The 21,186-nt window shown below is 44.5% G+C and overlaps 2 protein-coding genes across 7 annotated transcripts in view; both read left to right on the forward strand.

The window, feature by feature from the left end:
* Nucleotides 1-8,006, forward strand: part of kiaa0586 (KIAA0586 ortholog) — a 32,818-nt gene extending 24,812 nt beyond the window's left edge. For 4 of the 6 annotated variants that reach the window (XM_079286847.1, XM_079286849.1, XM_079286850.1 and 1 more), the window contains 9 exons: nt 873-1,069; nt 1,145-1,259; nt 3,944-4,103; nt 4,190-4,416; nt 4,614-4,663; nt 4,768-4,851; nt 6,977-7,091; nt 7,160-7,311; nt 7,772-8,006. In XM_079286847.1, coding sequence (XP_079142973.1) covers nt 873-1,069; nt 1,145-1,259; nt 3,944-4,103; nt 4,190-4,416; nt 4,614-4,663; nt 4,768-4,851; nt 6,977-7,091; nt 7,160-7,311; nt 7,772-7,798 — 1,127 coding nt within the window. In that variant the 3' untranslated portion in view covers nt 7,799-8,006. The remainder of the gene's footprint in view (nt 1-872; nt 1,070-1,144; nt 1,260-3,943; nt 4,104-4,189; nt 4,417-4,613; nt 4,664-4,767; nt 4,852-6,976; nt 7,092-7,159; nt 7,312-7,771) is intronic. The other 2 variants (XM_079286848.1, XM_079286851.1) reach the window with 2 other exon arrangements.
* Nucleotides 8,007-9,147: 1,141 nt separating this feature from the next.
* dact1 (dishevelled-binding antagonist of beta-catenin 1) lies at nt 9,148-18,144 on the forward strand. Its single transcript, XM_079286600.1, has 4 exons — nt 9,148-9,709; nt 11,678-11,807; nt 12,651-12,764; nt 13,823-18,144. The coding sequence occupies exons 1-4, from the start codon at nt 9,491-9,493 to the stop codon at nt 15,823-15,825; spliced, it is 2,466 nt and encodes an 821-aa protein (XP_079142726.1). The 5' UTR covers nt 9,148-9,490; the 3' UTR covers nt 15,826-18,144.
* The last annotated feature ends 3,042 nt before the right edge of the window (nt 18,145-21,186 follow it).

Below are 21,186 nucleotides of genomic sequence, written 5' to 3' on the forward strand. Positions count from 1 at the left end.
GATGGTGTTGTTGGTATTGTTGTGATTCATGACGGTGTTGTTGCTGTGTGTTCTGACGGTATTGTTGCTGTGTTCTGACGGTGTTGTTGGTATTGTTGTGATTTATGACGGTGTTGTTGCTGTGTGTTCTGACGGTATTGTTGCTGTGTTCTGACGGTGTTGTTGGTATTGTTGTGATTTATGACGGAGGTGTTGTGTGTTCTGACGGTATTGTTGCTGTGTGTTCTGACGGTGTTGTTGGTATTGTTGTGATTTATGACGGTGTTGTGTGTTCTGACGGTGTTGTTGTTGTGTGTTCTGACGGTATTGTTGCTGTGTGTTCTGACTGTATTGTTGCTGTGTGTTCTGACGGTGTTGTTGGTATTGTTGTGATTTATGACAGTGTTGTTGCTGTGTGTTCTGATGGTATTGTTGCTGTGTGTTCTGAAAGTGTTGTTGGTATTGTTGTGATTTATGACTGTGTTGTTGTGTGTTCTGACGGTATTGTTGCTGTGTGTTCTGACGGTGTTGTTGGTATTGTTGTGATTTATGACGTGTTGTGTGTTCTGACGGTATTGTTGCTGTGTGTTCTGATGGTGTTGTTGGTATTGTGATTTATGACGGTGTTGTGTGTTCTGACGGTGTTGTTGTTGTGTGTTCTGACGGTATTGTTGCTGTGTGTTCTGATGGTGTTGTTGGTGTTGTTGTGATTGATGATGGTGTTGTTGCTGTGTGTTCTGATGGTATTGTTGCTGTGTGTTCTGACGGTGTTGTTGGTATTGTTTTGATTTATGACGGTGTTATTGTTGTGTGTTCTGACGGTGTTGTTGGTATTGTTGTGATTTATGACGGTGTTGTTGTGTGTTCTGATGGTGGTGTTGTTGTGGGTTCAGTGGAGGCAGTAGGAGGTGGAGGTTTGCAGCTCTTTGTGGACTCCAACATGTCAGTGGACTCGGCTCTGATCCGGCAGCTGGTTGGTGAGGTTCTGACAGAGCAAGTCGCACTGCTGCTGGGACAGAGGGACTCAGTGAAATCAGGACCAGAACCAAGACTGGAGCCAGCAGAACCAGGACCGGGATCCCTTGAGGAGGTACAGAATTGTCAGTCTTCAGTGTGTCTTTGTGTTCTCAACACAAACTGAATCCTGCTGCCGATTCTGTTCCAGGACAAACGGGTACCACTGGTTCCTACACCATTACCGACGCCTCCGTCCCTGGCCACACCCCCTCCGTCTGAACCAACAAGCCTGCTGAATGACGAGTCTCCAATCACATCTCCAGGTCAGACACAGCAGCAGTTTCTGTAGTTGAACAGGAAGTCATCATCACTGGTTCCTCCACAAAGAGCCAATCAGTTTACTCCATGTGATTCTGGATTATTACATGAAATTATCTCTTTTTTCATTCTCCCCGGTTTTGTTCATCCAGACAATCTTCACTATTGAACTCCACTTTTATGATTTTTGAAGTGTAAAGTAAAAAGCTAACGTTAGCTTATAATGGAACTCCGCCACGGTCACATGACTTAGCTCTACTAGTATAGCTGTACTTGTGTACATTTAAATCTACCTGTTCTTGGGAACCTGTACTAGTGTACCTGTACATCTGTAGCTGTACTTGTGCACCTGTCCACCTGTACCTGTGCACCTGTCCTAGTGTACCTGTACTCGTGTACCTGTCCTAGTGCACCTGTGTACCTGTACTAGTGTAGCTGTACTTGTGCATAATGTTGCACGGTGTATCGATACTAAAAAGGTGCCGCGGTACCCGTACGTTAAAAACGATATACGATTTAGCATATTTTTAGTATCGATACTAATAGTAGCGATCAGAGCGCACTCACTGCTCCGTCACGCTGCCTGCAGGCATTGACTGCACGGGGGCGGGGCTGCAAGGGGGCGGGGCTACCCGGCGCTCACTCGGTGATCACAGGGGAGACGTGCATCATGGTCCGTGTACGTTTTGACAGTCCGTTTTGCCTTTCGGTCGAAAAAACGACAATACGGAAATACCTCCGTATTGTCGTTTTTCGTTTCAAACCAAAAAGTGAAGTGGGGTCCGTGTCCGGTCCCCACTGACCGACAGAGACCCGTCTGCCAAACGTGTTCCAAAGCCACAGACCAAGAGAGGCAACACGGCGAACACGGCAAAGCACCTTTCAGACACACACCCCGAACCTTTTAAAGAGCTCAAAGAGCGCCGGGTCAGCACATGTGATGATAAACATGAACACCCCCAAGCTCACCATAGACGGCCAACACGAGGAGCCTTAGCCTCGTCTGACAACAAGCCGATATGATCATGAGGTCACAGTGCACACAAACGTGCACGAAATGAAACAATTCATGCAAAATGGCTCCATGCTGGTGGATCTTCAGCTGATTATTGTTATTTTTAGTTAAGAAGAAATAATTATTCCATGAATTAAGATAAAATATGAAGTGAAAACATCAAACTCACTATGCAGTAAATGAAGCATTGTTTCCCCCCCACTCCCACAGACAGTCAGCAGAGTCAGCAGCAATCACGGCACCATGTAGTTCATTAATATCTTGCTGTAGGCTGATACTAATACTAATATTAATGACATTTGTTAAGTGTTCAAAAAGCTGGGCAGGAACAAGCTGGTAAAAAGGGAACCGTACAGATGTTTTATTTATTACTAGTGTAGATAAATATACCAGTATCCTATCGTATTTGTGGTATTGTATCGAATTCTGGTATCGTAAGTATCGGTATCGTGACACTTATGGCAGGTATCGTATCCAAGTCATCATTTTGGTATCGTGACAACCCCTACGTACCAGTGTACCTGTACATCTGTAGCTGTATTAGTGTACCTGTATTAGTGTAGCTGTACTTGTGTAGCTGTACTTGTGTAGCTGTACTTGTGTACTTGTGTAGCTGTACTTGTGTAGCTGTATTAGTGTACCTGTACTTGTGTAGCTGTACTTGTGTAGCTGTATTAGTGTAGCTGTACTTGTGTAGCTGTATTAGTGTACCTGTACTTGTGCAGCTGTATTAGTGTAGCTGTACTTGTGTAGCTGTATTAGTGTAGCTGTACTTGTGTAGCTGTACTTGTGTAGCTGTACTTGTGTAGCTGTACTTGTGTAGCTGTATTAGTGTAGCTGTACTTGTGTAGCTGTACTTGTGTAGCTGTACTTCTGTAGCTGTATTAGTGTAGCTGTATTAGTGTAGCTGTACTTGTGTAGCTGTACTTGTGTAGCTGTATTAGTGTAGCTGTACTTGTGTAGCTGTATTAGTGTACCTGTACTTGTGTAGCTGTATTAGTGTAGGTACACTAATACAGCTACACAAGTACAGTGTAGCTGTACTTGTGTAGCTGTATTAGTGTAGCTGTACTTGTGTAGCTGTATTAGTGTAGCTGTACTTGTGTAGCTGTACTTGTGTACCTGTACTTGTGTAGCTGTACTTAGCTGTACTTGTGTAGCTGTATTAGTGTAGGTACACTAATACAGCTACACAAGTACAGTGTAGCTGTACTTGTGTAGCTGTACTTGTGTAGCTGTATTAGTGTAGCTGTACTTGTGTAGCTGTACTTGTGTAGCTGTATTAGTGTAGCTGTACTTGTGTAGCTGTACTTGTGTACCTGTACTTGTGTAGCTGTACTTAGCTGTACTTGTGTAGCTGTATTAGTGTAGGTACACTAATACAGCTACACAAGTACAGTGTAGCTGTACTTGTGTAGCTGTATTAGTGTAGCTGTATTAGTGTAGCTGTACTTGTGCAGCTGTATTAGTGTAGCTGTATTAGTGTAGCTGTACTTGTGTAGCTGTACTTGTGCAGCTGTATTAGTGTAGCTGTATTAGTGTAGCTGTACTTGTGTAGCTGTACTTGTGTAGCTGTATTAGTGTAGCTGTACATCTGTAGCTTTACTTATATACCTGTACTTTTATTGGAGCTGATGATGATGGTTCGATGATGCGTTGTCTCTCTGACCTCAGAGCCTGAAGCCACGCCCACCTCCAGCCCAGAGCCTGCCTCCTCTGCAGGAATTCCTCCTGCTGTCCATCAAGCCCCTCCCCCTCTAACCTGGGGAGACGTTGACCTGCCATTGGACGAGGAGAGACCAGAGGAACACCTGGATACACGCTCACAGCTGCTGTATGTCCACATACTGAAAGGCTAGTGTCCAGGTGCATTGTTGGAGATGTAGGACATAAAACATGAGTCTCTCTGTCCTCCTGCAGGGTGATGTCAGTAGCAGAGGAGGATCCTCTTGTCTCCTCCCCTCTTCCTCCCTCCTCCACTCCCCCTGCTCCCTCCCCATCTCCTCCTCCTGGTCCCAGACCAGAGTCCCCCTCCAGCTCCTCAGAGGAGTCCAGCAGCACAGTGACAGCAGAGACTGAAGCAGCACTGAAACACATCTCAGAGGGAGAACTGCTCCTCAGTGTCAACCAGCTGGCGGCCATGACGGGTATCTTCATCATCACCATCTTCTTCAGCATCACTGCTTCATCATCTCCATCTTCATCATCACTCCACAATTCTCTCTGTTCTCAATGATTAAAAGAATCCCAAGAACTTTCAACAAAGAATTCACTCAAATATTTTTCCCTGTCTGTCTCTCTGTCTCTGTGTCTCTGTCTCTCTCTGTCTCTCTGTCTGTCTCAGAGGAGCCTGTCTCCAGTTTCTCCAGTTCTCTTCAGGAGCTTCATGACATGGTGAGGATCATGTTTCTGACAGTAATACTACAGTTGTAGTAGTAATAGTACAGTCGTAGTATTAGTACCATAGAGTGAAGTATTTCTTGTCATCCCTCCTCCAGGACTTTGACCCCCCCAGTGAAGGACACGTCAAAGGTCAAGACCTCCTCAAGACCAAGACAGAGCCGAGAGACACACAACCAGAGGTACACACACACACTGATACACAACCAGAGGTACACACACACTGATACACAACCAGAGGTACACACACACTGATACACAACCAGAGGTACACACACACGGATACACAACCAGAGGTACACACACACTGATACACAACCAGAGGTACACACACACTGATACACGACCAGAGGTACACACACACTGATACACGACCAGAGGTACACACACACTGATACACAACCAGAGGTACACACACACTGATACACAACCAGAGGTACACACACACGGATACACAACCAGAGGTACACACACACGGATACACAACCAGAGGTACACACACACTGATACACAACCAGAGGTACACACACACTGATACACAACCAGAGGTACACACACACTGATACACAACCAGAGGTACACACACACTGATACACAACCAGAGGTACACACACACTGATACACAACCAGAGGTACACACACACTGATACACAACCAGAGGTACACAACCAGAGGTACACACACACTGATACACAACCAGAGGTACACACACACTGATACACAACCAGAGGTACACAACCAGAGGTACACACACACTGATACACAACCAGAGGTACACACACAACCAGAGGTACACACACTGACACACAACCAGAGGTACACACACTGACACACAACCAGAGGTACACACACTGACACACAACCAGAGGTACACACACACTGACACACAACCAGAGGTACACACACACACTGACACACAACCAGAGGTACACACACACACTGACACACAACCAGAGGTACACACACACACTGACACACAACCAGAGGTACACACACACACTGACACACAACCAGAGGTACACACACACACTGACACACAACCAGAGGTACACAGACGCACAACCAGAGGTACACAGACGCACAACCAGAGGTACACAGACACACAACCAGAGGTACACACACACAGACACACAACCAGAGGTACACACACACAGACACACAACCAGAGGTACACTGACACACAACCAGAGGTACACACACAGTGACACACAACCAGAGGTACACACACAGTGACACACAACCAGAGGTACACACACAGTGACACACAACCAGAGGTACACACACACTCAGAGGTACACTGACACACACAGTGACACACAACCAGAGGTACCCACACTGACACACAACCAGAGGTACACACACACAACCAAAGGTACAGACACAACCAGAGGTACACACACACTGATACACAACCAGAGGTACACACACACACCGACACACAACCAGAGGTACACACACTGACACACAACCAGAGGTACACACACACAACCAAAGGTACACAGACACTGACACACAACCAAAGGTACAGACACTGACACACAACTAGAGGTACACACACACAACCAAAGGTACACTGACACACAACCAGAGGTACACACACACACTGACACACAACCAGAGGTACACACACACACTGACACACAACCAGAGGTACACACACACACTGACACACAACCAGAGGTACACAGACGCACAACCAGAGGTACACAGACGCACAACCAGAGGTACACAGACACACAACCAGAGGTACACACACACAGACACACAACCAGAGGTACACACACACAGACACACAACCAGAGGTACACTGACACACAACCAGAGGTACACACACAGTGACACACAACCAGAGGTACACACACAGTGACACACAACCAGAGGTACACACACAGTGACACACAACCAGAGGTACACACACACTCAGAGGTACACTGACACACACAGTGACACACAACCAGAGGTACCCACACTGACACACAACCAGAGGTACACACACACAACCAAAGGTACAGACACAACCAGAGGTACACACACACTGATACACAACCAGAGGTACACACACACACCGACACACAACCAGAGGTACACACACTGACACACAACCAGAGGTACACACACACAACCAAAGGTACACAGACACTGACACACAACCAAAGGTACAGACACTGACACACAACTAGAGGTACACACACACAACCAAAGGTACACTGACACACAACCAAAGGTACACACAACCAGAGGTACACACTGACGCACGCACACATCCATAGATGCACACACATGACCTCTGACCTGCTGCGTCCTCAGGGCTGCTGGAGGGTGGATCAGGATCAGGAGGAGGTGAGCGTGGGGGAGGTGAGAAGGACCAGGACAGCCCAGCAGGAACAGACGTGGTCACCTGGACAGATGAGTCGGTGTGCAGGTAAAACTGCCTTCAGAAGATAATGACATCACTCTGACATCACTCTGACATTACTTCTGTTCTTCCAGATGTGTCAGAAGTTAGTTTTGAAGCAACCAATCAGAACTCAGTTGTCGTGGGTGACCTGATGACGGAGCCAAATGGTACTCTGACCTCTGACCTCCAGACCGACGGGTCCCTGACTCCTCCTCACCTGGAGGACACACGCACTACAGGACAGGTGAGCCACACACACACACATTACAGGACAGGTGAGCCACACACACACACACACATTACAGGACAGGTGAGCCACACACACACACATTACAGGACAGGTGAGCCACACACACACACACACATTACAGGACAGGTGAGCCACACACACACACACACACACACACATTACAGGACAGCCACACACACACATTACAGGACAGGTGAGCCACACACACACACACATTACAGGACAGGTGAGCCACACACACACACACACATTACAGGACAGGTGAGCCACACACACAATGCTTACTGACTGAGGAGAAATCAAAAATAACTGAGAGAGAGATTCATAACATGTTATAAATACAGAAATATAAATTATTCTGTAGGATTCTGTATTATACTGTAGTACTCTGTAGTAGTTCAGGAGACAAATACAACACAATTGTATTTTCATTGATTTCATGTGTTTGTTTCAGCAGCCAATCAGCAGGGAGGATTCTTGAGGATGGAGGTCCACCTGCCCTTCATCACACAGGGGGAAGAGGAAACAAACTCCTCCACTGATGATGTTTTCTAGAAAGAGAAACCTTCATCATCATCTTCATCGTCTGTGTTTAAACCGGCTGATGAGGTCACAGACAGCGCACATGACTTCCTCTGACCTTTGACCTCAGGTCAGACTGAATAAATGTTTGAATAAACTTTACTTTGAAAGGTTTCAGCTGTGATGCGTTTTCATATTAAAACTTGTGAACAGAAGATGAGAAAAAATTAAAAATATATATTTTCTTACTGAAGCTTTGATGATAAATATGAATGTTTTGTTCAGATGACTTCATTCAGAATCATGTTGTGTAAAAACTGTACAAATATTAAACAGTGTGTTTAATATGAATACATAGAAACACATGAAAGTGTCCTTTAAATAGGGGACTTCAGGACCTGATGGAAGCCTGAGAGAGGAGGAAGCTCTGTGGGGCGGAGCCCCAAGTTGTTTACAACCAGACCGGAAGTAGTGTCAATGTGCCCTTCAAAATAATGCTTTGTTATTGTTACTAAGCTACTAAAGACATGAGCTGTACATTATTATTTGATCATTTTTATTTAGGTTTTAAAAGTTGTATTAATTTAATGTCATTATGCAACACAACAAACACACGATGAACAAAACAAAAACCCGAGCAAAATAAATACATAGTTTTGGTATATAATATTTATATAATAATTTGAATTAATAAAATAAATAATTACACAACATAAGTGTTTATTATGTTATAGATTGTTTGTAGTAAAGTACAAAAGTATCATCAGTAAAATCAACTTAAAGTACCAAATGTGAAAGAATAATATATATTATATTACAGTATTATAATATATATGTATATATAATTATTATTATGATCGCTTTAAAGCTTGGCGCAAATGTTAATGACTTTATATAATATATAAAAATACGTAATTGTTTATTAGATCTCATAATTAAGTAACTCAAGTTAATATATATATATATATAATATATATTATATATAATATATATATTATATTATATAAATATATATAATATAATATATATAATATATATATTATATTATATATATTATATAAATATATATATATTATATAGTATACATATATATATATATATATATATATATATATGTTATATAGTATATATATATATATATATATAATTCCAGATGAAACTGAAGAACCGGAGATTTTATTTTGAAGGTGACGGCAGGAAGCGCTTGTGTTCATTGTCATTGACGGCAGACGCCGTGTAGGGGCGGGGCTTTGCGGACTCCTCACGGCTGTGGAGCAGCGGGTCAGCCTGGACGGAGCGGCAGGAGAACGGAGTTAGAGCCGACTCTGCTTCTTTGTGACGGACTCACTCCTCACTGCTGCCGCGGGGCATGCTGGGATTCACCTGGAGCTGGACCCAGACTGGACCCGACTGGATCCAGACCGGTTTACCGGATTACCGGATTAATTTCCCTGTGAGTCCGTAGGAGGACCGTGAGACCACCAGTTGATACTTGGAGCTTCGGAGACCAGTCTGAGGATCCGGGTCTGGATCCACTTTCCTACCCGGGTCCGTGTAACCCAGGATTGTCTTCCCGGGTTCCTGTAGACCCTCCTCTGGACCCTGATGCTGCAGAGACCCTGAGGTCCCAGCGGACGGTCTGACGGACGACATGCCGCTGTCCGCCGCCAGAGCGGCAGCCTCCGCGGAGGCGGTGGAGCGGCAGCGTCAGATGCGGCAGCGGCTGGAGGCCTCCGTGTCCGGGCTCGAGGAGCTGGAGCACCTGCGGCAGCAGCAGGAGGTGCTGGTCCGGGGGGCGCTGGAGGAGGAGGAGCGGCGGAGGGAGGAGAAGCTCCTGGAGGAGAACATCCTGCTGCTCAGGAAACAGCTGGTAGGTCCTCACCTGTCTGCCTCATGACCTCTCACCTCTGTGAGGAGTAACTCAGGTGTGTGAGGTCAGAGGTCACTTCCAGAACCTTAGACATGTGATCAGCTGAGGAAGAGAAGAGGAGCTAAAATACTCACAAAACTCACAAAAAATTCACGTTGTCTTTTTCATGACGACGTTCAGTTTTTCAGTAAAAAAATAGTTTGTTTTAAATGTGGAATCAGAAGAAAACGAAAAATGAGTATTTGTTATATATATATATTAAATATATATATTTATATATATGTACATTATATATATTTATATATATATGTATATTATATTTATATATATATATAATATATTTAATATATATAATATAATATATATATATATTTAATATAAATATATATATTATATATTTAATGTATAATATATATATATGTATATTTTATATATATATATATATATATTTAATATATATGTATATATGTATTTTATATATATATATATATATATATATATATAACAAATACAAATTTTTCTTTTGTTCTCTAGCTGTAGTCCAGGCGGTCTTCGGTGTCCTCTGTCTCAGAGGACGTTCAGACTTAACGAGGCATTCGAGGGCGAGTTGGCTGACCGTCAGCTCTTCGTCTCTGTGCTGCGTTCAAGTGCAACTTTTAACACGTTGGTGTGACATCAAACAGCAGAGAGGACATTTGTCCTTTTGTCCCCGTGTTTTTATTTGAGACGTTGGTCTTTGTTGATGTGAGACAGCTGATCTCTGTGAGGACACAGTCCTGTGTTTTCAGGATCCAGTTTCATGTGTGTTGGTTTCTGGACTCTGTTCGTCCTGCAGCTGCAGCGCAAAACTTGAACCTGGATCAGATTACCCCCCCCCCCCCCCCCCATCCCTGTGAGCTGCTGGAATCTGGAAACAGATCCACTTTCAGCTCTGAGACCAAACAGCTGAGACACAAACACTGACATTTCATTCCAAAGTTAGGAGGTGGAGACAAAACACAGAGCTAGAAGACAGAATCACGAGGAGTGAATTGAGCTGAATTGTCTTATGTCTCTGCATGTCTCATAATATCTCTGCATGTCTCATAATGTCTCTGCATGTCTCATGATGTCTCTGCATGTCTCATAATGTCTATGTTTCATAATGTCTGCATGTCTCATAATGTCTCTATGTTTCATAATGTCTCTGCATGTCTCATAATGTCTCTGTGTGTTTCATAATGTCTCTATGTTTCATAATGTCTCTGCATGTCTCATAATGTCTCTATGTTTCATAATGTCTCTGCATGTCTCTGCATGTTTCATAATGTCTCTATGTTTCATAATGTCTCTGCATGTCTCTGCATGTCTCTGCATGTCTCTATGTTTCATAATGTCTCATAATGTCTCTGCATGTCTCATAATGTTTCATAATGTCTCATAATGTCTCTGCATGTCTCATAATGTCTCTGTTTCATAATGTCTCTGCATGTCTCATAATGTCTCTATGTTTCATAATGTCTCTATGTTTCATAATGTCTCTGCATGTTTCATAATGTCTCTATGTTTCATAATGTCTCTGCATGTCTCTGCATGTCTCTATGTTTCATAATGTCTCATAATGTCTCTGCATGTCTCATAATGTTTCATAATGTCTCTGCATGTCTCATAATGTCTCTGTTTCATAATGTCTCTGCATGTCTCATAATGTTTCATAATGTCTCTGTGTGTCTCATTATGTCTCATAATGTCTCTGTGTGTCTCATAATGTCTCATAAAGTCTCTGGATGTGTCCCTGCTGGGTCCCCTTGTCCCTGCTCCTTGCCTGATAGCCTCTCAACTGTCCCGGTGTGGTCAGTCTGACTGCAGCTTCTTCAGCTAGCTGTTAGCTAGCTGTTAGCTAGCCGACATGCATAATGAGACATGGTCTGGTTTCCTCAGGTCCCCTCTGGGATCAGGACTCTCATGGTGTCTCTCTGTGTCCATCAGAACTGTCTGAGGAGGAGAGACGCTGGACTCATCAGTCAGCTGCAGGAGCTGGACCGGCAGATCTGTGACCTGCGATTGGACAGCGAGGCGTCACATGACCAGCTGGAGACAGACAGTCGACCCAGTTCAGGTAGAGATGAACATAATGAGTGATTAAGTTATTCATAAACTGATGAACACAATGAAGAGGATCTGAGGATAAACTGTTTTAGTTTTAAAAAACATATATTTTAGTGTTTGAAGTTTGGAAGGAAAACAGTATCATCTGCATATTTACTGACTATTTCACTGTCTCTCTCTCCTCCTGTCTGTCTGTCCCTCTATCCTCCTGTCTGTCTCTCTCTCCTCCTGTCTGTCTGTCTGTCTCTCTCTCCTCCTGTCTGTCTGTCCCTCTCTCCTCCGGTCTGTCCCTCTCTCCTCCTGTCTGTCTGTCTCTCTCTCCTCCTCTCTGTCTGTCCCTCTCTCCTCCTGTCTGTCTCTCTCTCCTCCGGTCTGTCTGTCCCTCTCTCCTCCTGTCTGTCTCTCTCTCCTCCTGTCTGTCTCTCTCTCCTCCTGTCTGTCTGTCCCTCTCTCCTCCTGTCTGTCTCTCTCTCCTCCTGTCTGTCTGTCCCTCTCTCCTCCTCTCTGTCTCTCTCTCCTCCTGTCTGTCTGTCTGTCTCTCTCTCCTCCTGTCTGTCTGTCCCTCTCTCCTCCTGTCTGTCTGTCTCGCTCGCCTCCTGTCTGTCTGTCTCGCTCGCCTCCTGTCTGTCTGTCTCTCTCTCCTCCTGTCTGTCTGTCTCTCTCTCCTCCTGTCTGTCTGTCTCTCTCTCCTCCTGTCTGTCTGTCTCTCTCTCCTCCTGTCTGTCTGTCTCTCTCTCCTCCTGTCTGTCTGTCTCTCTCTCCTCCTGTCTGTCTGTCTCTCTCTCCTCCTGTCTGTCTGTCCCTCTCTCCTCCTGTCTGTCTGTCCCTCTCTCCTCCTGTCTGTCTCTCTCAGGTTTCTATGACTTGAGTGACGGGGTGTCTGTCTCTCTCTCCAACTCGTCAAACTCCGTCTTCAGTCAGTGTTTCTGTTCCATGAATGAAGCTGATGGACGTCTTCTGTCTACAGGTACACAACTACTACACAAGTAGTACACAACTAATACACAACTACTACACAAGTAGTACACTACTAATACACAACTACTACACAAGTAGTACACAACTAATACACAACTACTACACAAGTAGTACACTACTAATACACAACTACTACACAAGTAGTACACAACTAATACACAACTACTACACAAGTAGTACACAACTAATACACAAGTAGTACACAACTAATACACAACTACTACACAAGTAGTACACTACTAATACACAACTACTACACAAGTAGTACACTACTAATACACAAGTAGTACACTACTAATACACAACTACTACACAAGTAGTACACAACTAATACACAAGTAGTACACAACTAATACACAACTACTACACAAGTAGTACACTACTAATACACAACTACTACACAAGTAGTACACAACTAATACACAAGTAGTACACTGCTAATACACAACTACTACACAAGTAGTACACAACTAATACACAACTACTACACAAGTAGTACACTACTAATATACAAGTAGTACACAACTAGTACACCGTATATGTAAATGTAATCTGGAAACACATTTTGAAGGAAATTAAAACCATATTAACGAAACATTGACACTGAATTATATTGTTATGGTATTTCATCACTTTTCCATCTGAGAGGATCACCGTTAGCTTGAGGCTGCTAATGCTACGTTAGCTTGTTAGCCTCTCTTGGCCCGAGGAAGAAGGAGAATAAATTCTTCTGAACTGGATGTGATCCAAATAATCTCAGATCAGTGGTGAACACGAGAGTTAACGTTTCACAGCTCTCCGTCTCCACAGGAAAGAATGTTCCACTTAACGGGTCATTACCACATTCAGCTCTGCTCAGAGTGAACTTCTTGTCAGCTGTTGACATTAGGAAACGCTGCAACACAAAGTAAACTCAGATCCATTTAGACTGTTTATGTTTGGATCTGGTTTACAGCAGCCCTGTTCAGGTTCAGTCCTACTCCGTCATCCAAAGACTAAAAACAACAGTGTCTGGTTTCAGAAAGTCTTTTCTCTTTGTCCCTCCAGATGAGCTGGCCAGCTGTTTGGACTGTGACGGTTTGGTCGGAGGACTTTGTGACGAGTCGTCCTCTGGTCTGGTCCGTCGCTCGCTCTCAGATCCTCACCCGGCCTCCCTGGACCCGGTCTCATCGGTGGACTCCCAGTCTAAGTACCACTGCGACCTAGTGGCCCGAAATGGCAGCGATGTGCATCGCTACCCGAGCCCGCTGCACGCCGTGGCCATCCAGAGCCCCGTGTTCCTGCAGATGTTGGGTCATGGTGGTCCCGGCAGAGACGAAGGCCTTCTAAAAAGCGTTGGAGGACTCAAACCAGAATCCTCACCCCTTTCTGCTTCTGATGCAGCTCCTCTTATAGCTTCTCTTGTATCTCAGAGCTCCTCCTGGCCGGCCTCCTCTTCTTTCTCTCAGACTCCTTCCTATAAGCAACTGGACAGCTACATCTACAGTCTGCTGCAGCGGAGGGCCCTGCCCGTCAGGACCAGCAGACCCAGGACCAGCATCAGCGCCGACCCGTCAAAGAGCATCCTGAGGCAGGCCAGTCTCTGTGTGAGGCAGTTCTCTGGGTCCGGTTTCGGGGTTCTGAGGGGGTCTGAATTCAAACCCTCTGTACCGACCGGAGGAGTGTCGGCAGGAGGCGTCGCCACCTCTTCACCTCAGAGGCAGCGGTCTGTGGACAGTAGATCTGAGGAGCAGGAGACCCAGAAGGTTTTCCCTGAATGCAGTGTTGGCTCAATGCAAAATGTCTTCAAGATAAACATTGATCCAAGCAGCAACAGTCTGTTAAAACAGAAAAGCAAAACACTTCTTCCTCCCTCACCAGCATCTACAGCTACTCTGCCTCAAGACTCCCCCAAAGAGACCAAGCAGCCATGTTACTCTCCAGACCTGCTCCTCAAATCACCACCGGCCATCAAAACAGCTACTCCCAATAACAGCCCGAATCCTCCACAAACTGTCCAGACAGAGAAGGTCGATAGGTCAGTGCCGGAGGTAGCCGGTCGAGGTTCCTCCTCCCAGAGTCAGGATGAAGGAGGAGGGAGTCACATGGTTAACACCAAGTGCATTACCGCCCAGCGGCACACCGTCAAACTCCGCAAGGGAGGCAGCAAGAATTTGAAGATGGTGAAGGTGAAGACCACCACGACGATGAGGACGAGTCTGGCCTCTGAACACAATGAGCCTTCGTCAGAGAGAAGAGGCAACAAATCCCACCACAGGCCCAGTTCTAAAAAGTCCCGGCTGTTGGACGACAAATGCTCCGTCAACATCAATGTCTCCAAGAGAGCTGCCGGCGGCGTTCACGGTGTGTCCACCTCCAGGATCAAACGCCTTCCCGCATCCATCCCAGAGGGCCGAGTTGTGGACAAACAAATCGCATCAACAGTAAGCAGTGTGCAGTCTGGTGTATCCAGGCACCATTACCATGGAAACCACCACCACCACGGACGCGACCAGGTCGTAGTCGTCGCCAAACCAAAGTACAAACGAAACGACTACCGCCGGTTGCGTGCAATCATGGAGGTACCGAACGACGAGGCATTCAGGCGCACTCAGCGGCGGCAGAGAAAGGAGCTGTTGAGCCCTTCGGCAGCCAATGTGTTCCTCCCCCCCGCCGAACAGGTGAGCAGCCCGTATTCCTACGTGGCAGGAAGTGACTCTGAGTATTCGGCCGAGTGCGCGTCTCTTTTTCACTCCACCATCGTCGACACCAGTGAGGACGACCGGTCCAACTACACCACAAACCGCTTCGGAGACAGTGAGTCCGGTGAGGAGGAGGAGGAGTTCGTGGAGGAGAGCACCGCCACCAGTGACACGGAGGAGAGCGGAGGAGGTGGGGCCGGTGGTGGGACAGGTGGAATGGGCCGGGGGCGGAGCCAGTTAGGGGCAGCTGTGCAGGAAATGACTCCGGCTCAGGTGAAGGCCTTCGTTAAGATCAAGGCCTCCCACAACCTGAAGAAGAAGATCCTCCGGTTCAGGTCGGGTTCTCTCAAACTCATGACCACCGTGTGAGGACAAACTGGACCACAGCCATATCTGTTGAGGGGCCCTGGACCCGAACCCGGTACTCTTACAAAGTGGACAAAACTCTTTTCTACGCTGACACTTCAACCATCCCAACGAGATGACGCCCAACCAGTTTTCCATCTTTGTAAAAAGCATGTGTGACATTTACTATCTCCTTCACATTCTGTCATACGCTGTAGTTTTTAGTCCGGAGGTAAAAGGTGGCACCTTCAAACTCGGCCTTCCTTGTTCGCCAGTGGAGTCCATCAGAGCGACCCGGGATCAGGAGGAGGTCCGTCTACTCCGTTGTGATGCCTAAATACTGAGAAGGGAACGGGGAGGAAACTTGTGGAGAATTATTTTACAGTTACATAAACATCTTGATCTGCAAACACGTAATCTTATCGACTTCCTGTGCCAAAATTTACCTTCATGTGGATCATTTCGGCTTCTCAACAATTTGAGGAAGTTCAAGTGGTTTAACTCGGAGGAGGCTGGGCCACAACCCACCATCACTAGGCTGTTCATATTTTATGCCGTGTAGCCTGAACTCATAAGTTCCTGTTTTAGAAATTACATGAAAGAGGTTTTTGCTCACTTTTGAAAATACATTTTTAAGATTTTAGTGTCATAAACCAGTGTTTTTGGATCAAACTGTGTCTATGTGCAAGTTTCTGGTTCTGAGAAGCAGCCAATCACACTGAGAGCCAACAAGCGTTTGGTTTGAAGCCTCCTGAGGTCTTTGGTGTTTCTCTGGCAGAAGAACTTCAGGGCATTCGTCAAACGTCTCTTTAGACGTGTCTTAATATCTGCAGAAGGTTCTTCAGATGTTCCTGCGTTGTGTTCAGGGTTGAGGTTGAATGTAAAGCTCTTTATTTGCGGACAGGACGGACGGTGTCCGTTGGTACCCTGTTGATCTCTGATTGGTTTAAAGCCTTCTTTTGTATTTATTGTCACCAACACGCCAAACGTCTGTAAATGTTTCTCTGTTTATGACACAGTCCTGTTTTACCTTGTTATGTTTTGATGAAAGCTATTTAAACCTAATATATTTGCTTGCTACTCATTGGATACCACACGATAACATTTATACACCAAGTCTAGATAAAGTGTAGATAATATTTCAAACCTGAATCATCCAGCAGAAAGTTCCACATAAGTGATGCCTTTGAGAAACCAGTGTTTTAAAAGCTTTTTCAGTGTCAATATCAGAATGTTTTGGTGGTTTTTAATCAGATCTGCTACGATGGGAAATAAAGTCACTAAAAAACTGGTGAAACCTCCATTTGAGGTCATCTAGATGTTTGTAAAACACCAAACTTAGCCGGGTTTTAGTTAAATATTAACATTTAGGGTTCATTTATAACTATCATTTTGTTAGTTAAAGGAACAGTTTTCTGTTTGAGACTCAGACGTTTCAGATAGACATCAGTTTAATCTCTGTGTGTCCGGTAGAGAGTCCAGGATGTGTTGGCCTAGCTTAGCTCAAAGACTGGACGCAGGAGGACACTGCTAACCAGTGTAGCTTCAAAACAGCACAATCCACATTAGCTTATAGCATTTGTTCTTTTAGCTGTTTATGGTTGATTTTATGGGATCTACAAATATTTAGCATTTAGCATAAGCAAACCCAACATCAGCTACCTATCAAAAGCTATCATATCAAATGTTATGGTAGCTGTTTCTTGCTAACTGGTGTTATACCAGGATGTTTTTAGCCTAGCTTAGCACAAAGACTGTAAACGGGGGGGGGGGGACCGTTAGCCTAGCTCCATCAAACTAGATTAAAAAATTACCTTCCAACAACTCAGTGTCTAGTTTACATGTTTGCTTGTTAAACAGGTGTAGAAATGTAAATCTCAGTAGGAGACCGTTAGTATTGAAGCTATTTGTGAAAACTATTTGTTGATTTGTTTCATCTGAATATTTTAATGGTCCATACCCGATATATTCTACTTTATAACACTACAATTTGATAATAATTGTCTCATTTATTTTGTGCTAAGCTAGGCTAAACCCACAGAGATGAAGCTGAAATTCATCAAAGATTAGATTTCTCTAAATGTCAGAGTTTAGCATTTAAATTAGCAGCAGACTTCAGAGTCTTTGTTGTGCTTCTTTCTGTCTTTCTGTTCAGAACTATTTAAAGTTTCTGATGACTTTGAGATTTTCTCTGTAAAAACTTTATATTTCAAACTTTACAGCCAAAAACCTTCAAACCAAATGTGAAACTTGAGTGGTGGTGAGTTTTAGTCACACTGGTCCAACTTTCCTCCTGTAAATGATCATACATGCAACTAAACGTCTGTTACTGATGTGTGTCGATACCGGTGCTGAACCTTTCTATGCTTCATTAAACAACGTTTCTTGGTTCTTCTGTTTCAGTAACAAGCCGTCTCTCTGCTGCTCAGCCGATCACAAGATATTTACACTGTTTTTGTTAATCGGCTTCACTGACCTCGGAGAAATCTTTTCATCTGCATATTTCTGAGGGTCTGATCTCTGCTGATCAATTATTCACAGCAGCAGCGTGGCTCAACCAGTCAGAGAGGCTACAGCTCTGCTAGCAGCATGCTAACATGCAAATACAAGGTTTTCCACATTCACCATCTTAGTTTTGATTTTTTGATTTATTTATTGTTGTGTTTCTGGTTGTATCTTTGGTTGTGTTTCTTGTGTCTCTGGTTATGTCTCTGGTGTGTTTCTTGTTGTGTCTCTGGTGTGTTTCTTGTTGTGTCTCTGGTTGTGTTTCTTGTTGAGTCTCTGGTTGTGTTGCTGGTTGTGTCTCTGGTTGTGTTTCTTGTGTCTGTGGCTGTGTCTCTGGTTGTGTCATCTGGTTGTGTCTCTGGTTGTGTTTCTTGTTGTGTCTCTGGTTGTGTTTCTTGTTGTGTCTCTGGTTGTGTTTCTTGTTGTGTCTCTGGTTGTGTCTCTGGTTGTGTTTCTGGTTGTGTCTCTGGTTGTGTTTCTTGTGTCTCTGGTTGTGTCATCTGGTTGTGTTTCTGGTTGTGTTTCTTGTTGTGTCTGGTTGTGTTTCTTGTTGTGTCTCTGGTTGTGTTTCTTGTTGTGTCTCTGGTTGTGTTTCTTGTTGTGTCTCTGGTTGTGTCTCTGGTTGTGTTTCTGGTTGTGTCTCTGGTTGTGTCTCTGGTTGTGTTTCTTGTTGAGTCTCTGGTTGTGTTTCTTGTTGTGTCTCTGGTTGTGTTTCTTGTTGAGTCTCTGGTTGTGTTTCTTGTTGTGTTGCTGGTTGTGTCTCTGGTTGTGTTTCTTGTGTCTGTCTCTGGTTGTGTTTCTTGTTGTGTCTCTGGTTGTGTCTCTGGTTGTGTCTCTGGTTGTGTTTCTTGTGTCTCTGGTTGTGTCATCTGGTTGTGTTTCTGGTTGTGTTTCTTGTTGTGTCTGGTTGTGTTTCTTGTTGTGTCTCTGGTTGTGTTTCTTGTTGTGTCTCTGGTTGTGTTTCTTGTTGTGTCTCTGGTTGTGTCTCTGGTTGTGTCTCTGGTTGTGTTTCTTGTGTCTCTGGTTGTGTCATCTGGTTGTGTTTCTGGTTGTGTTTCTTGTTGTGTCTGGTTGTGTTTCTTGTTGTGTCTCTGGTTGTGTTTCTTGTTGTGTCTCTGGTTGTGTTTCTTGTTGTGTCTCTGGTTGTGTCTCTGGTTGTGTCTCTGGTTGTGTTTCTTGTTGTGTCTCTGGTTGTGTTTCTTGTTGTGTCTCTGGTTGTGTCTCTGGTTGTGTTTCTGGTTGTGTCTCTGGTTGTGTCTCTGGTTGTGTTTCTTGTTGTGTCTCTGGTTGTGTCTCTGGTTGTGTTTCTGGTTGTGTCTCTGGTTGTGTCTCTGGTTGTGTTTCTTGTTGTGTTGCTGGTTGTGTCTCTGGTTGTGTTTCTTGTGTCTCTGGTTGTGTCTCTGGTTGTGTTTCTTGTTGTGTCTCTGGTTGTGTCTCTGGTTGTGTTTCTTGTTGTGTCTCTGGTTGTGTCTCTGGTTGTGTTTCTTGTTGTGTTGCTGGTTGTGTCTCTGGTTGTGTTTCTTGTGTCTCTGGTTGTGTCATCTGGTTGTGTCTCTGGTTGTGTTTCTTGTTGTGTTGCTGGTTGTGTCTCTGGTTGTGTTGCTGGTTGTGTCTCTGGTTGTGTTTCTTGTGTCTCTGGTTGTGTCATCTGGTTGTGTCTCTGGTTGTGTTTATTATTGTGTCTCTAGTTGTGTCTCTGGTTGTGTCTCTGGTTGTGTCATCTGGTTGTGTTTCTTGTTGTGTCTCTAGTTGTGTCTCTGGTTGTGTCTCTGGTTGTGACTCTGGTTGTGACTCTGGTTGTGTTTATTGTTGTGTCTCTGGTTGTGTTTCTTGTTGTCTCTGGTTGTGTTTCTGGTTGTGTCTCTGGTTGTGTCTCTGGTTGTGTTTCTTGTTGTCTCTGGTTGTGTTTCTTGTTGTCTCTGGTTGAGTCTCTGGTTGTGTTTCTTGTTGTGTCTCTGGTTGTGTTTCTTGTTGTGTCATCTGGTTGTGTTTCTTGTTGTGTCTCTAGTTGTGTCTCTGGTTGTGTCTCTGGTTGTGTTTCTTGTTGTGTCTCTGGTTGTGTTTCTTGTTGTCTCTGGTTGTGTCTCTGGTTGTGTTTCTGGTTGTGTCTCTGGTTGTGTTTCTTGTTGTCTCTGGTTGTGTCTCTGGTTGTGTTTCTGATTGTGTCTCTGGTTGTGTCTCTGGTTGTGTTTCTTGTTGTCTCTGGTTGTGTTTCTTGTTGTCCCTGGTTGTGTGTCTGGTTGTGTTTCTTGTTGTGTCTCTGGTTGTGTTTCTTGTTGTGTCTCTGGTTGTGTCTCTGGTTGTGTATCTGGTTGTGTCTCTGGTTGTGTTTCTTGTTGTGTCTCTGGTTGTGTTTCTTGTTGTGTCTCTGGTTGTGTCTCTGGTTGTGTTTCTTGTTGTGTCTCTGGTTGTGTTTCTTGTTGTGTCTCTGGTTGTGTCTCTGGTTGTGTTTCTTGTTGTTTCTCTGGTTGTGTTTCTTCTTGTCTCTGGTTGTGTCTCTGGTTGTGTTTCTGGTTGTGTCTCTGGTTGTGTTTCTTGTTGTCTCTGGTTGTGTTTCTTGTTGTCTCTGGTTGTGTCTCTGGTTGTGTTTCTGGTTGTGTCTCTGGTTGTGTTTCTTGTTGTGTCTCTGGTTGTGTTTCTTGTTGTCTCTCTGGTTGTGTTTCTTGTTGTCTCTGGTTGTGTTTCTTGTTGTCTCTGGTTGTGTCTCTGGTTGTGTGTCTGGTTGTGTTTCTGGTTTTTGTAGAGACGACTGTTGGTTGTAATTAGTTTGACCACAAATCCTCATGTTGATGTTGAGACGGTTCAGAGAGAGTTCACACACACACACACACCCCATATGAGTCTTGACTTTGTGGATTTTAGATTGAAGAATTTAATATG

The sequence above is a fragment of the Melanostigma gelatinosum genome (assembly GCF_949748355.1).
Source record: "Melanostigma gelatinosum genome assembly, chromosome: 16".
Classification (NCBI taxonomy): domain Eukaryota; kingdom Metazoa; phylum Chordata; class Actinopteri; order Perciformes; family Zoarcidae; genus Melanostigma; species Melanostigma gelatinosum.

What these genes read in the sequence shown, in the direction of transcription:
- dact1 (XM_079286600.1), top strand. Translation starts at nt 9,491, where the DNA reads ATGCCGCTGTCCGCCGCCAGAGCGGCAGCCTCCGCGGAGGCGGTGGAG. An exon ending in AGACAGTCGACCCAGTTCAG is followed by an intron (nt 11,808 to 12,650) that starts GTAGAGATGAAC and finishes TGTCTCTCTCAG; the next exon opens with GTTTCTATGACTTGAGTGAC. An exon ending in TGGACGTCTTCTGTCTACAG is followed by an intron (nt 12,765 to 13,822) that starts GTACACAACTAC and finishes TTGTCCCTCCAG; the next exon opens with ATGAGCTGGCCAGCTGTTTG.